Source organism: Mixophyes fleayi, chromosome 3 (assembly GCF_038048845.1).
Source record: "Mixophyes fleayi isolate aMixFle1 chromosome 3, aMixFle1.hap1, whole genome shotgun sequence".
Classification (NCBI taxonomy): Eukaryota; Metazoa; Chordata; class Amphibia; order Anura; family Limnodynastidae; genus Mixophyes; species Mixophyes fleayi.
This window is the reverse complement of record NC_134404.1, coordinates 275,946,532-275,962,655: the sequence shown is the minus strand read 5'-3', so window position 1 is coordinate 275,962,655 and position 16,124 is coordinate 275,946,532. Positions and strand designations below refer to the sequence as shown.

The following is a 16,124-nucleotide window of genomic DNA, read 5'->3' as shown; positions in this document are numbered from 1 at the left end:
GCAACAATGTTTAAGACAGCAACAGATTTTTAAAAAAAACATTGAAATGCGTATGATATGAAAGAGGGGTCTGCATTCATCTTCTGTAAAACGCCAACTACCATGATTGACCGACAGCTACTGCTCAGTTTGACATCATGGAAGTTGCAGTTCAACAAAAATAGTGAAGACACAAGGCCTAGAACCCCACTAACTAACTGTTTTCATAAGCTTAAAGTGAAAACATTTCCCTGTGGCATATGTGGGGACTATTGTTGTGGAAACGGCAGGTTATGACTTAGGACATTGGTTCCCAACCAATGTCCCTGGATACATTTATGTGCCATATACCATGATAGAGACAGCGTAATGTGTGTAAAGGGTTTATCCCAACCTTGACACTGTTGTATCTGGTCTGTAACAGCAGCAGTTCCAGGCGTAGTTTCTCTCTCTGGATATTGTCCATTGGCTGCTGCAGGAGCTGCTCTCCTCTCTGCAGAACGTCTTCAATATGAGCCTCATCAATCTTATTAAGGTAAATGAAAGTCATATGAATGATCTGAATGTTGTTTCTCATGTTACTTATTACTGGGAATATAAACTTGCAGAAGATGTGGTACAGCTGAGAGACAATTGTCCAGTATACACAAATCTTAACTAGATATCAGCAGTAACATGATACAATGAAGCTTTTGCCAACACTCAAATTCCCAGCTGCTAGCTAGAGAGGCGATGTGTCCATCTATTCATTACAGCACCACAAATTTTGTCCAATCGAAATAATGTATCTGTTTATAGACCAATATCATACAGCTCCCCAGGAGTTTAACTCAATTTAGTTTAGTCTTTTGGGACATTACAAGCATTAACAAAGAGATCCCTCAATCAAATATTTCAAAATGTTTTGCTTAGCATAATAATAGATGGCATTACTATATAAATAGACGTGTGAATTGTATGCTGGTTATTGGTCAAGTCATTGAATTCAGTATTCAGTGTATGCAATGAATAAGTATTAGAAGCCCAATCTGAACACTTCAGCAATTGTATTGCAAAGTGAGGCAAGAATCTAAAAGTTTGAAAAGACAACAAAAATAGCTGCAACTACTCTAAATAAATAAGGTCTAAACAAGGAACACAACTTTGATGTACCATCAGTGACTTCTAATATATTTCTTATTAATAACAAGACATAAACAGTTAACTCATACTAATATAAATAATTTATATAAGCTGTTGATCAGACCTTCAGTTGGTAACTTTGTATTATGTACAAAAAAAAATAGTGATTTCAAAGAACAGATATTTGCTCTATACATGTGTTATTACTTTGCTGTCATACATTGACCTGTCCCTGTCCTCTTACCCACCTTTTCTCCTTCTGCAGGAAACTGTAAATGCTTCTCCAGGACCTTCTGGATAATAAACAGTTCCGACTCAAAGCCTTCCACCTCTGCAGCACTGGGCTCAGTCTTAACAGGCTCTTCCGCTGAACTCTGTGCCAGAGGATCCTGACTAACATGCATCTGAACAGGACACACATTTAGACACAAGACCAGTATAAAGCAACTGCTCATTCATCTTAGCATACAGAACATTCCACGAGGGCACCGCCTAAGGCTGCCAATAAAATACATTTAATTTACTAGCCCTGATCAACCCTGCATGTTCTAAATCTAACACAAAGCCAGTAGCAAATTAGTATGTCACTTGTTTCACATTAGACAGCTACAGAAGACTGTACACAAGTAAGCTGAATTAAAGGTGTTAAAGTAAAAAAATAACTTTTTTACTGAAAACATATGTTGATACATTTCTGATTGTTGGTTAAAACGGGTACTTTTCACAGGCAGGAACATCAGTTTAAAGAAAAACTGGGACCTTCTGATGAATTAGGACAATGTTGCATCTTTCTATCTTAGTGTAAATAAGTGCTTGGGTCATGCACAGCAGCTAAACATCTAGGGCCTCATATAGAGAAGGACGTGTCTGTATTATTAGCATGACATTCACATTTCCATCGCATGGCAACCAAAATAAAATGTCCGTATGCAGATTTGGTTGTATTTTACACCTGCGACTCCTTATGACTTGAGAGGTGGAATAGGCGAGGCAAAGGGTGGGAGAGTGTAGACTGAGTACAGTAATAGTGTGTTCACATAACTGCAACTGAGGTAGATTTGTTTGCAGACACAGATACACCTGCCACAATGTGTATCTGTTTCAGGTGCTAGAGGGCTGGTGCAACAAAACACAACGATGACGATCAGTAGCACCAGCTAGCCGCTTCTGTTCAGATGCTCTCAGGAAAAGATGACAACTATAGGCTACTGACAACTTTACAACACACAAAGCGGTATATTTACTAAACTGCGGGTTTGAAAAAGGGGAGATGTTGCCTATAGTAACCAAACAGATTCTAGCTGTCATTTTGAAAAATGTACTAAATAAATGATAGCTAAAATCTGATTGGTTGCTATAGGCAACATCTCCATTTTTTCAAACCCGCAGGTTAGTAAATCTTGCCCAAAAGGTGATTAATAGCACTATATTAACAAATCATAACAGGGGCGCACGCAGGATTGTCAGGGGGGGGGGTTTCCCCCCCTGACCCAAAACACCCCCAAAAAACCCCAAAACACGCAAGAGAGCTGCTGCTGCATGCGCCCGCGCAGCAGCTTAGTTTCGGTAGCGAGCACTGTACTATACAGCAGCCGCGACACTGTCAAAGAAGCGTCCGCGGCGGTGCGGTATACAATACAGCAACGCCACGGACGCTTCTTTGACAGCGCCGCGGCTGCTGTATAGTACAGTGCCGCTATGGCTGGCACTTAGTTAGCGGAGGGGGGGGGGTTTCTGGAGACCCAGAAACCTCCCCTGTGTGCACCACTGCATAAGGTTAGCAAAATGTAAAAGATTTTTTTCCCTTTCTCCACCAGTACAAAATGCCCAATCGAAGAGGTTGGTTAAGAGGTGCAAGGTTAAACAAATAAGTGAAATCAATCACAGGTGATCCTTCCACCTGCAGATTTATATTCTCCAACCAGTTAAAAAAACTGAAGCTACTGCATTGTACACTAATATTACCTTTCTCAAACCTAAAGAAAATGCTGATTTTTTTTTCCTAACAAGTGTAAAGTTTCTGCACTTAGGACTGGGTCCAAGGTTAGTATCTCATTGTCCTGGAAATGTATAAGGTGGGTAGTACTATAAGAGACCGCATTAGAGTGGAGACTTGGGTAATATGATGAACATTGGCTTGTCCTTCGGTTTGAGCTACCTGGCCTAAAGCTCAATGTAAAATTAAACAAGAATCTTTGCACCAACCTAGTTTTTGAGATGCTGAAAGCAGCTGATTGGACACCTTGAGTCAGTCCTGCTCACTTTAAAAATACCCAGGCTCCGTTGCCTGGAGAATACTGCAAGAAGTTAGACTGAGTGTTGAGGACTGAGTATATTGGTACGACTTTATTTGTACTAGTTTAAAGTAGATAAATTAAAGTTGTAGATTATAGTTCTCCTTTCATAGATTTAGGTTTTCAGACACAGCTTCAAGTTATAATTAAATATTAGAAATATCTTTAGAATAGAGTTTCTTCAATGGCAAACAGCATTCAATAAGCATCCCCTTTGCCTGATACACTACCTCCTTTAAATATTTAGAGGTGGTGCTAACAAAAGAAATTTCTCTAGTTACTATCTCCAAGCTCTTTGCTGAGCCAGCGTTCTCGCAACTCCTCATGTCTAGGGTGGATAAACATTATCAAAATGAACACTATCCCAAAAGTTGTATATCTCTTACATTGATATCTGCCCAAAATCCCTTGTAGATTTACAGATTTTGTTAGGTTAGCAATAGGGAACAACTGAGGAACAGGCCTGGAGGACTCTGACAAATATTGTGCCATGGCTCTCTAAGATTTGTTGGTCATCTCACCCTATGATCGGCCCCATCATCCACTGCTAGGCTAAGGTAAAAAAAAAAAAATGCATTTCTTTGCAGCTGTTTCTCCTAACTTGCTTAATTCTGACATGTGCAAAATTGTGGCAAAGGGATCTGAAGGGATTAGTGGAGGAAAACTCAAATGGGCCAAAATCTTTCAGTGCATGTTAGCCAACTTTACTAGCCTCTTAGATCTGGAGGCGCAGTTCAAGGTATTCTCCAGGTGGTACAGATGTCCCAGACGGTTGTGCAAAATATATCTGAGTGTTTCTGGATCCTGTTGGAGGTGTGGTTCCACTTCAAATATAGTGCCCCAAGATCCCTCCAGTCAGGTGGAAACTCTGGTAGTTTGCAGCCAAGACCTTTGTGTCACACATACCATGTCCGCCACTGTCATATCACAGCTATCCGTGTCTCTCCTGGTCTCCTGTGGCAGTCTTGAGCACCATTTCATTTGTAAACAAAAACTCACTGTTTGTTCTGCTGCATGGGATCGACCATCTTGGTTCAGCCAGCCCAACCAGAGTTCAGCAGTTGTGATCACATGATCTGTGCAACCAATAGGTATTAGGAACACCCTATTTAAACCTGCTACGGATATCTGCTCATTGCAGAACAACACACTTTCTCTCCTGAGGATAGTTCTTGGCTCCAGTCTCCATCCAGATCTTTCCAGTACTGTACCTCAATACCCTTTATTACCAAGTGATCATCTTTCTACAAGTATCCTGCATTTTAAAAGTGCAAATCTTTCTGCAAATATTCTGCATTACCAAGTGATCATCTCTCTACAAATACCCTGCATTGTTAATTGATCATCTCTCTGCAAGTACCCTGCAATTCCAAACTGCTCATTTTCCTGCAAAAATTCTGCATTTATCAAGAGTGTTTACCCCAGCAAGAAATTTACATTATCTAGTGCGTATATTGCAGTGCTTGGGCATTTGCTGCTACCACCAGTTCTGTAGCTGCTGCTGGTTGAGTCTCTAGGGCTCATTTCCAACTCTGTGTATCTCTACAAGTGTTCCAGGCCCGTGACTGTCTCCCAGCTGTGAGCTCTCCATACCACAGTTCTGAGTTCCTGTCTCCATTTCCACCTCATTCCTTTTCCGTGTGTTACACATTATGAATTCCTAATAGTGGGTTCCAGGTTCATGTGCGTGGTTACAGGTGCCAGGGTTGAGTTATCATGAACAGTTCTAGAATGCTGCTTTGGCATATTCTAGTTCTGTACTCTGGCGCAGACTGCGGTTCTAGACTCCTATCCTGTTAGTGCTACTCAGTGCACTTCAGATGAGCAGAGGGTTTATCAAGGCCTCCAGTTTCTGCTACACTCCTGCTTCAGCAACACCCAAGAGCCCCAAATTGGATCAAGAAAGATAGACAACTGTGACACTTTGGAGGGGATATCCCAGGTGGTCTGGAATTCTGGCTTCTCAACCTGCCAAGTACTTTTATATCTAGATTCAAAAAATGTCACGATCTGCCTCTGGCTGCAGTTCAGTATCTCCTTTCTAGAGGCTGCAATGCCTTTGTCTGATCCAGCTAGCAAGGGGTTAAGCTTTCATCATTACTCCTGGATCCCAATCACCTGTGTCTTGCCTTTAGGAGACTGCCTTTCCAGCAATCTGAGCCAGTTCATCAAGTGTCTTTGCTATTGCTGCTCTTTTTGAGAAACTCCTGTGTTCTAATCCTGACTGACTCCCTGATCATCTCACCTGCCTGTTCTCCAGCTCACAAGCTTCTCAGCTCTGTCTGGCAATCGAGTAGTGGTGTTATCTGCCAATTCATATGCTACATTTCAGATTAACTGTATGTTCCTTGTTTAAATAAACCACTTCATTTTATTTACATTACTCTCAGTGGTGTTCATTCTAGGAATCCTGACAAAAAAATATTTGCTCAAACATCTAAACAACGATGTGACAGTGGTAATCCACTGAAAGTTCCCCTCTCTCCCAAGCATAAAAGAGTGGTTGACAAGGCTAGACTTTTGCATGCATATTAATGATATTTCACTGACAAGGGCAGATCGCCACACTGAGTACATTGTGACTTGGCTGCGGTGTCTTCAATTTAAGGAATTACATACATGTAAATCCCTGTTTGATGCAAACATCATACTATCCCTGTCTAGGGGACAAGCAGAATGCAACAAAGCTGGCAGGAGTTAGCATCTCCCTACTAGGGTGCATTATACCTTTTGGATTATGTAGTTGATGAATATTGTTATTATAGCAACGTTTTGTATATTTTGTTACTACTTGATTTTATTCCTCATTAAAGAAAAATTAAACGAAAAGAATCTCTACTTCTTGTATATATACAGCAGAGGTGGGTACCATAACAGAGAAGAGGAAGAGGCGAAGCGTCAGCCTGTCAAAATTAACTGAAAGAAATTGCAGACGTGTCGTGAAACTGGATTACCAGAAAGATAGTTCCGTGTTGACTTGCAACACAGCAAACAAAAGAAACAATTCCACAAAAAATCATTAAATGTCCCTGTATAATCTCATGCTACGGTAATGCCAACAAATCAAGCCTTTAATTGGGACTAAAACTGAAATATGTTTGAAATTACATTAAGCAGTTGCATCTTGAACATAAATATTATAAATACAAAGATAGGTATATATTGTCCCAATTAGCCATTAACAGTGACTAGAAATCTTACCTTAGCAGCTTTTATGTGCTGAGAGACCTTCTCAAAGTTGCGTGTAAGTTCAGCCAGCTTTGGTTCTACCAGTTCACGACAAGAGTTACCGCGGCTGCTCATGAGAATTAAGGCCTGGTCACGAACATTATCTACTCTGAGACTAACATCATCCAGCTCTGACATCAGGCGCTAGAATCAAATAACCATAAATCTCATATCAGAAAGTTTTTTAAATTGCATACAAGTCAGTTATCATCACCAGCTGTGAATGTTTAAGGTGAGAAATTAGTTCATGGGTCACAAGGTTTTTAAAGCAGTGTGTCAGTGTGTAGTGAAACATTACCTTCACAGTTTCATCTTTCTTGCTAGCAGGCTTTTTCTCAATCTCATCTAGAAGGGCTTCCGCTTGGTAGAGCCAAGTGCTTATGTGAGCCACATTCTCATCGAAAATCTCCATCTGACTCTGGTGATTCTAACAAAACAGAGACGGGTCATTGGCTGAAAACATTCAAGTGAATGGCTGCTAATGAGCATCAATTTAGAGAGCTGGCACCAAGCACTGACACAAGAGAACTGTGTTGCGTTGCAGATACAAATAACAGGAAAGACCGTTTGTATGTTCTAACAACAAGTCTGCAATTCATTATATGCCAAGGGCCAACATAGACAAACTGTTTTCCATCATTTAATTGCTTTGATCCTCTGAACTTAGGTTTTTCGTTATTACATTCAAAGGTTCATTTAACATGAAGGAGAGTGAGTGCTTAGACTCATAAATGTAACAACATAATTTGCTTCTATTTGAGTGATAAACAGCTTATAATACAACCTCTCATAAAACCGATTACAGTTGAGTCAAAAAGAAGAGCGACATTATCCTATTGTTACTGAGTTTATTGTTATTGTCATGAAAAAAAATTCTGAGTGTAAGCCTGGATATAAAAAGCATGATTTAATTGTGCTATTTCACCTCTCCTCATATGTGATCAAACCTGAAAAACCAAACATAACACTAACACATTAGAATAATTTATGCTGCTTGTGGTAAAAAAAGAGAAATGTTGCTTTTTTTAAAAATTATTTATGCACGGTGGCTTAGTGGTTAGCACTTCTGCCTCACAGCACTGGGGTCATGAGTTTGATTCCCGGCCATGGCCTTATCTGTGTGGAGTTTGTATGTTCTCCAAGTGTTTGCGTTGGTTTCCTCCGGGTGCTCTGGTTTCCTCCCATAATCCAAAAAACATACCAGTAGGTTAATTGGCTATGAAATTGACCCTAGTCTGTGTGTGTGTGTGTGTGTGTGTGTGTGTGTATATGTTAGGGAATTTAGACTGTAAGCTTTATTGGGACAGGGACTGAGGTAAGTGAGTGCTCTGTACAGCGCTGCGGAATTAGTGACGCTAAATAAATAAATTATGATGATGATTAATAGCCACACATGAACATGAGTGTTTCCGCTATAAGACCTACAGGACATGTAGAAATAAGTCTTGCAGTTACTAATAGACTTGCATTATACTATTCTGAAAGCAAATTATAGAGAAACCATACCGGCTTTCATACAGCTTCCGTCTTTACCTTTCATCAAAATATCCACATTGTGTATATATGCATTCTATACAAGCTTGTCTCACACAACACAGAAACATTAAAATGGACATTTAGTAGCACCTACAGAAATATATAAGGATATTAAACGCTATCTTGGAAGTCTATGATCATAGAAAAACACAAGGCCACAGGTTGAGTGCTTTTATACATGCCACAAAACTCCTACATTACTTCTACTATCCTTTTCATTCAGGAAAGTGTATGAGCATTTCTTATAATACATAAATTTAAGTTTAAAACAAAGCAAGTTGCTTGTATGAGTTGACTCTCCTATCTTCTCATCGTTTTTATTTAAAATAAATTTATATGTCACTTGTGTATTATAAATATATCCTGTCCTAGAAAGGTCGACAAATAACACTAGCTCTCTGCATAGCACATTCGTCAATATTGGTTGAAATGATGGTACAGACATCAGAAATCCCTCTGAGCTAGCCTATGTAAGGGGCCTATAATAATCCTGTTTCTGCTATATGCTTAGACTAAATTGCTGTTACTTTATGCAAATTTCTTATTTAAGGATGTTTTGTGACTGTAAAATGTTATTACCTTTCTGTGTAATGTTGTATCTGTTTATTTGTTAAGTTGTGATTAAGGCAGCTGTTGTGGCCCTTTAACTGTTGGCGGACAGGTCATGTGCTTCACTTATTGTGAGAGTTAGAGGACTGAAGATCCAGAGCTTGCCAATGCCTTGGCCATAGCAATAGTTGAATCAATGTGAAATAATGATACAATATGCCTTATATGTTGAGAAATAAGATTTTGCAATAATAGCAAAAACATATAGTGAAACTGATTACATATCATTATGCATTATATAATTGGACTACATCTATCATGTTGCAATGTTGGTGTGCACTTACCAAAAGGGTATTGCACCAATCTTCTGTCCAAGTGCGGACTCTGCTCCAGCCGGCATTGAGGACACAGAGCTTCTCTTCCAGGATGTTCTCGCTTCCCTCCACCAAGCACTGTAAAGCTGCGCTGCTCTCCGTCACGCTGTTCAAATCAGCTTTTCTCCTCTCCAGCTCTTTCAGTACATTCTACAAAAGGAGAGGCCAGATTATTCAGAGCAGCTGACAAGCCCTTGAAACTCCCTCTCTTTTTTTTATTTAATACATTGCGTATTACTACAGGACATTCTACAAATCTATTGTTTAGTGTACATTTTTATTTTTCAGTTTCTAAGTTAATAAATGAGGGCAATTGAGCAGTACACTAACTTTGCACACCAGTCTTTGCAAAATTGTACTACCATAACATTTAGAACTTTTAAGACCCTGAAACACAAAAGACTACTAGTGATGCTGTATAAAGTCATGTGAAATCTCCATTAACGTGGCTCAGTCATTATCATTCAAAGTGATCTCTACTGAAAACAAATTCTTCAAAATATAATGGGGTAGATTTATCAAACCTTCTAAAAGGGAAAAGCGGAGGTTTTGTCCATAGCAACCAATCAAATTCTAGCTATCATGTATCTAGTAATTTCTAGCACCCATGTCTTCTTGGAGGGCTGCATTTGCGTCCCTCCAACCTTCCAAAAAGCCACACTGAGGAAGGAGGGAGTGCGCACTGCACTGTTGTGCGGCATGACCTCCCTGAGTCGAGTGAGCATATTAAAAACAAGGGCTTCTACACAGGTGCGGCTCATGTGTAGATTAAGCCAATAACATTCCAACATGGTCGCGGTTATACAGTATATAAAAATAGTGACTTTGAATTAGAGATGATTGTTGGGGAACATTTGGCAGATGCTTCAGGGATTAGACAGCTCAACTTGTAGGGAAACATCATCAGCAAAAGGGAACAAATGTCAGAACTACTGCAGGACCTTGATGTCTGTGCATCAAATCGAAGTACCAGTCAAAACATGTGAGCAACTGCAGATCAATTGACTGCAAATTTCAACGTGTGGCATGGGGAGAAGGTTTAATATATAATGCTATCCGTCAGGAGCTCCACATAGCAGGATACCATAGTCAGTTTGCAGTGCTTAAAACACTCCTGGCGATGCACATTGCAGGTTCAGTGGTGCAAAAAGCACAGGCAACTGACTGCTGAGCAGCGGAGGAAAGTGAAGATCAACTGAATGATGTTCTCGACAAATTGATGACAGCACGTGCGGCGTCAAACCAATGTACTCTACAACCCTGAATGTTTGTTTCCAAGAGTGAAGGGAACCTGCAAGTTTTTTAATGTTGTGCAGTGAATTTTCCTAGCATGATTTGGGTGCAGTCTTCCCATTAGAAAGGTCAATGCTAAACGCAACTTAATGGTACTCAGTAATCATCTTCATTCCCTGTTGCAGCCTTCCTTTCCAAGATAACAAAGCCCCAATCATGTGTGGTCGCCCAATGGTTTGATGGGCATGACACTGATGACACATATATAATGTTTTTTTCAGTCGCAGGATATGAACCCAATGGAGATATTGTTGAAAGACACCTGTGTTTCCATCATCATCAACCAGACACCAGTGCAGGGACTTTCTTGTGTAATGATACTGCTGCATCCCTTCTGCACAATTGCAGATGTTACTAAATACCATACCGCATACATCCAGGTGTTCAGTGCCCTATAAGTAACTTTATACTGGGTGCTTTTGTCCACTATTTGTAGTTGAAAAATATCAGAATATCCAATAAACAACTTCATTTGTAAAGTAAATAAAAACATTAATATAAACTACTTCAGTAAATATCCATCACTGGAATTTATGCAGCATGCAATTTGCAATTTGAAGCGATTAAAGATTCATTATCCAAGAGTCATTTGCATCCTGGTGCAGCTAAGCCACAAGTGATTTATAATTAAGTCATTTAATAAGTCAGGCACAATTTGTTTTTGCTGTGTACTCATAACTTAGAAAGAAATCTCAACCCAATTAATGCTGATGCAGTGGCAAGCTGTGTACACTTTCTTTGAGGATAGAATAGGCATATTAACGGAGTTTGTAGAATAAAGCAAAACGTAGATGTTTAAGACAGCAACAGCGAGACTTATTTATTAACTCAGTGGACTGCGAACAAACCGACAAATGTTAGCTTTCATTTTTAAACTGTATGCTCAGTATATAAAATAGTCAGCATTCACTCATATGAATGTTTCTGTAGTCGAGGTAAATGTTATAGGCTTTTCAAAATTGTCTCCAGAGAGCTTAATTAGGTCATCAATACATGAGGATAGCTGTATGTGATTCTAACCAGGGCACTAACTGTGTGGAGTTTGCATGTTCTTACAGTGCTCACATGGGTTCCTTCCTGGTGCTTTGGTTTCCTCCCACTGTCCACTTTGTTTTTTTATTATTTGATAGGATGAGACTGACCCTTGTGTGTGTGTTTGTGTGGTAGAGAATTTAGACTCTAAGGGGGGTATTCAATTGTTCCTTCGGGCGCCGCCGGAACGAGCGCGTTAAAACTATTACCGTTTATACGGTAAACTTGCGCGTAAAAACCGTTAATACGGTAGTTTACTTGCTGAATTTCACTGAGCTGCGAGATGAAATTCAGCGAGTAATTACCGTATAAACGGTAATAGTTTTAACGCGCTTGTTCCGGCGGCGCCCGGAGGAACAATTGAATACCCCCCTAAGTGCCACTGGGCCAGGGACTGATGTGAATGATTAAGCATCCACTGTAAAGTGCTAGGCAATATGTTTGAGCTACAGTAATAATAAAATGTAATAATAATAACAATAACAACAATAATAATAATATTTATGAATTGGATACTTGCTGGTACAAGGCCATACATACTGTTCATAAAATATCCATAACAGAACACGGTAAGACAAGTGCAATACTAACTATTTTCCTTCTATACCCGCAGATTGTGACTATTTTCCTCTTCTGTGCACTGAGATTAAAGCTATTGTACACACATACGAAGTATATTTCACCCCCTGTAAAGTTAGTACCCTAGCGTTTTACATATCTCACTAAGTCACACAACCCAGTACAGACTCCTGTTTGACAGAGGAAATAAAATAAATGATAACTAATTCTTTCCAGAATCAGTCAGTGATATGTTGCTGGCAGGAGATCTCCCCCATAGTGTGCAACACAATTTATCACGTCCCTGCCAGAGCATCAAGGTACACAATATAACTGATCATAGTAAAACTTGTCACAAAAAGTATGAACTAAAAATTATTTATGTTTAATGTCTTGTAAACAAAAATAATCAGTATAAAACACTTAAGAGAAAAAACAAATAGGACTTCCAAATGCTCACTTTCAAAACATTCTGCCATTACTTCAAAACTCAGAAGAATAATGTTTTATCAACATGTTCTCTAATTCTACCTACATTGTAGCTACCAAGAAGGACAAAAACAGTTGTGTGAGCATGTGCTTATATCAACTAACATATGCTCAGGCTACCTGCTTATTTCACTTTCAATTTGTAAATACAAGTTCTTCTTTAAATCTGTTTACTGTGTATGACATTTTCACTGTTACAGAGAAAAAGTCATACACACAGACATGATCATCAATTGCCTACTCCTGTGGACACTGTGAGGAGCACCACAAAACAGTTTAATATGGAGGGTAAAAGAATGCCCATAAAGAGAAACATTGGTGTAATTTTTAAATGTCATTTTAAAATATTTTCAGCATTGTTCTCCAAATAATAACCTTATCTGGAATGCCCGAACCATGCCAAATAATAGATACCTTTGTGGCATTATTATTTTACATTTTATGTTATTAAAAATTGATATTATTCAGGAGCTGCAAGCCATATATCTTTGTTCCCATGATTGCAATGGTATTTCAGCAAACTTGTAGCATGGCTGACACCTATGACATAAGCGATATTGCTAAACACAACTAAAAATGTGGAATATAAAGAGTTAAAATAAAAAGTGTTAACCTGCAACTCTCTGTTCACTGGATCTACAATGCTTCCGAATGGGTCTAATGCCCACAATGCACTTCCATCTCCTCTGTCTTGCTGCCCATTTAAAACAAAGCTCACTATCGGGACTTACGTATCAAACTAACTAACCAAAGTAGATAAGTGCTTGGTATATTTTTTTTACTTTTTAAACTCGAGGTTAAACTTCTTTAAAGGAGTGAAAATGAACTCTTGCTTTCAAGATACAGTTAACATTTCTGTTGAACATACACTATTTTTATTAATTTATTGCAGAATGAATCTATGGCTCTATCCCACCAACAGTTTGGCCATCAAAATGTTACAAAAGACAAAATAAATTATAAAGCTTTGCAATATATATTTCTGCTAGTAGCACTTTAGAGATTTAGTGGACACTAATAAATGTTGGCAATTTGAGGATATCATAATGTTTTATTAGCAAGCAGTCAATTTACTATTCTAAGCTGCTCAATAAAATTTTAAGTTATGTAGCACAACTGAATGGAAAATAAAATTAATGATATTTAAGTACAAATTGTGAACACTTGTAAACACTTCCCCCTACAATTTAATTTTTAAATGAGGAGAAATTTTGCTTTTCCTTTTCTCCAATTTCAGCACTAATGTGGATTTGCTTAAATTCAGCATCAACATTTTTTAATTGTGTCGAAATTAGAATTTTTCTATTTCTACACCTATACCAATGCTGGGCCAGACATCTATGGCAGAAGCAGGTAACATAAAACAGAGTTACAGTTTGGGAGACTGTTTCAAAGTTAAAATTTAGGGATTTTCATGTTTCTTGTAGTTAAGTGGTGTTTGCATTTTAAGTCTATTTAGCTGTCTTAGCTGAAAAATAGTCCAGGTAGCTGAAGCACCAACACCCTTTGCTGCTACCCATAGCCCCAGATTGGAGAACAACAGTTTCAGCAGGGAGTGGCGAAACCTCCTCGAGACTCTGAAACAATGCCGAGACTTCCTCATAGTTCTTGCTAGTGATAACAAATCAATTTACATAGTATTTCAAGCATTATCTATTATATAACTTGATGCATTGATGGGCATAGATCCTGCCCTATCTTTGCAACATATACAGCTTTGGCAGTGCTAGCCTGATTGAGAGTGTTCCTGTAGTTGTGGCTGCTTAAATGTAGGATCTCCTCTCTTCTGCTGTTTCCACAGCTTCATCGTCACTAAATGTGAGTGGTAACCCCTAGGAAAAGTCAGATGCCTGTTAAACAATCAATATACACCCTTTGCCTTCTGAAACAGTTCATTTGGCACTTCCTCTGTCCCAGGTTAACAGGGATGCTCCTGCCAACGGTTGTAGCTAGTTTTGTTGTATTACACTACCAAGGCGAGGTGTCGCAAATGACTCAAACTAGGAAGTTGCACTAACAATGGGGTGTGCGGGCACTTCCACCAACACTTATGGAGTGGTCACATGCTAGACCTGTGCAAGATTGGCAGGCGTCCGGTGACACTTATCTGCACTGGGACCATTACCACTCCACTAGACTGCATCACCATAATTGTTTACTGATAGCACCATTAGATTCCCTAGCAGAAGGGAGGGAGCCTCTGATGAGGTTGTCAGTGTGAAATGTAGGTGCACACAGCCTGCTGACACTGTCCTCACCAGCGCTGCAAGATCCATGGACTCTGATCCGTATGAAGGGCCCCAACCAACTCACAATTTTTTCACAATGAATTACCTGGGTATGTGTACACCTATATAGCTGTGTGTTGTGTGATTTTGCAAATCACAACAAAAATTTCATTAACCCAAAACATGTCCTTACAAGCCCACATATCACATGATCTCCTCCCTACAATCCTTTTAGCCTTCCCAATCAGTTCTCTTACCCACACTATTCTCAGACACAAACCATCCCTGTGATTTCAAAAACATTGAACAAAGAGGTCCATGCTGGCCAGACACTATGAGATAAAGCAGGAGATATTGCCAATTAGTCACTCATTGCCCAAAACAACCATAAAACCAGTTATTTATTCTAGGATCAATATGGCATGTGTCAGACATGTTAAATGCAGTTGGAAGCGCATGATAGAATGGCATTTAACTCTCAGTCCAAGCAGGAGGACTGCAGTGTGTGCGGCCAGCTTCATTCAGATTATCAGATAAACAAACACATAGTACTTACTTTAGCCCAGGCAACTTCAGCATCCAGATCTGTGTGCAGACTGTCAGCTGTGGATTTCAGAATGAGCTCAGACTCGGTAGCACTAAGCCATTCAGACAGAGAGGCTGATTCTTTCTTCAGCTTCACAGCTAAAATAGTAGCACGTTCCAGGTCTTGCTTCCCCTCTGTTACCTACAGAAGTAATTTAGAGAACATTAAAATAGCAGCATACCACATGCTAAATTCCTACTTTATACAAATGGCAATGCAGGGACTAATCACTACAAGTCACTTATTCATATGCTACTTATTTTTACCCTTATACAATTTTTCTGCATAATCAGACAAAATCCATTTACCCCACAACAGCTGCAAAAGAACCTATAGAAAGTCAGTCTCCTGGTTTTTAAAACAAAACTTCCACAGGTGTTCTGACTGTGTGTATGTCAGCCAGTCACTTAGTTTAAACTCAAACTGTCTGCAATTGTCATTAGCAGATCTGATCATGTGGAGAATCCACAGGTAATATAGACACTTCATTGTATCTGAAATGTAGCCTCAATGCTTCAATACCCAGGGTGAAACTGCACTACATGGTCATTCAGAGATTGGTCATTGATTCAGAAATGTTACTGACATGTTTCGATGTTTCAAGGATACTAGCCTGAAAAATAGTACAGCATTTAGTCTGTGAGGGGAATGACAGAAAACACAAACAGATCGATGGGCAAAGATTTAAAGGGCTGTATATTGTTTGATGGATAGTGAAAGAGGCAAATTGTCAGCTTGTTGAATGGAGAAATCAAGAGCGTCGACGAATATTGTTTGATTATTACATCATTCAGATATATCAATCCATACCCAATTCATTCATTTAGAGGCTTAATGGACCAATAAAGACAAAAAA

At 39.2% G+C, this 16,124-nt stretch overlaps 1 protein-coding gene across 5 annotated transcripts in view; it reads right to left on the bottom strand.

The window, feature by feature from the left end:
* The window catches only part of UTRN (utrophin), a 541,342-nt gene that overhangs the window by 383,679 nt on the left and 141,539 nt on the right, over positions 1-16,124 (bottom strand). For all 5 annotated transcript variants that reach the window (XM_075203650.1, XM_075203649.1, XM_075203651.1 and 2 more), the window contains 6 exons: positions 15,239-15,409; positions 9,053-9,232; positions 6,922-7,050; positions 6,597-6,767; positions 1,350-1,505; positions 374-505 (listed from right to left, as the gene is read on the bottom strand). In XM_075203650.1, the coding sequence (XP_075059751.1) occupies positions 374-505; positions 1,350-1,505; positions 6,597-6,767; positions 6,922-7,050; positions 9,053-9,232; positions 15,239-15,409 (939 nt within the window). The remainder of the gene's footprint in view (positions 1-373; positions 506-1,349; positions 1,506-6,596; positions 6,768-6,921; positions 7,051-9,052; positions 9,233-15,238; positions 15,410-16,124) is intronic.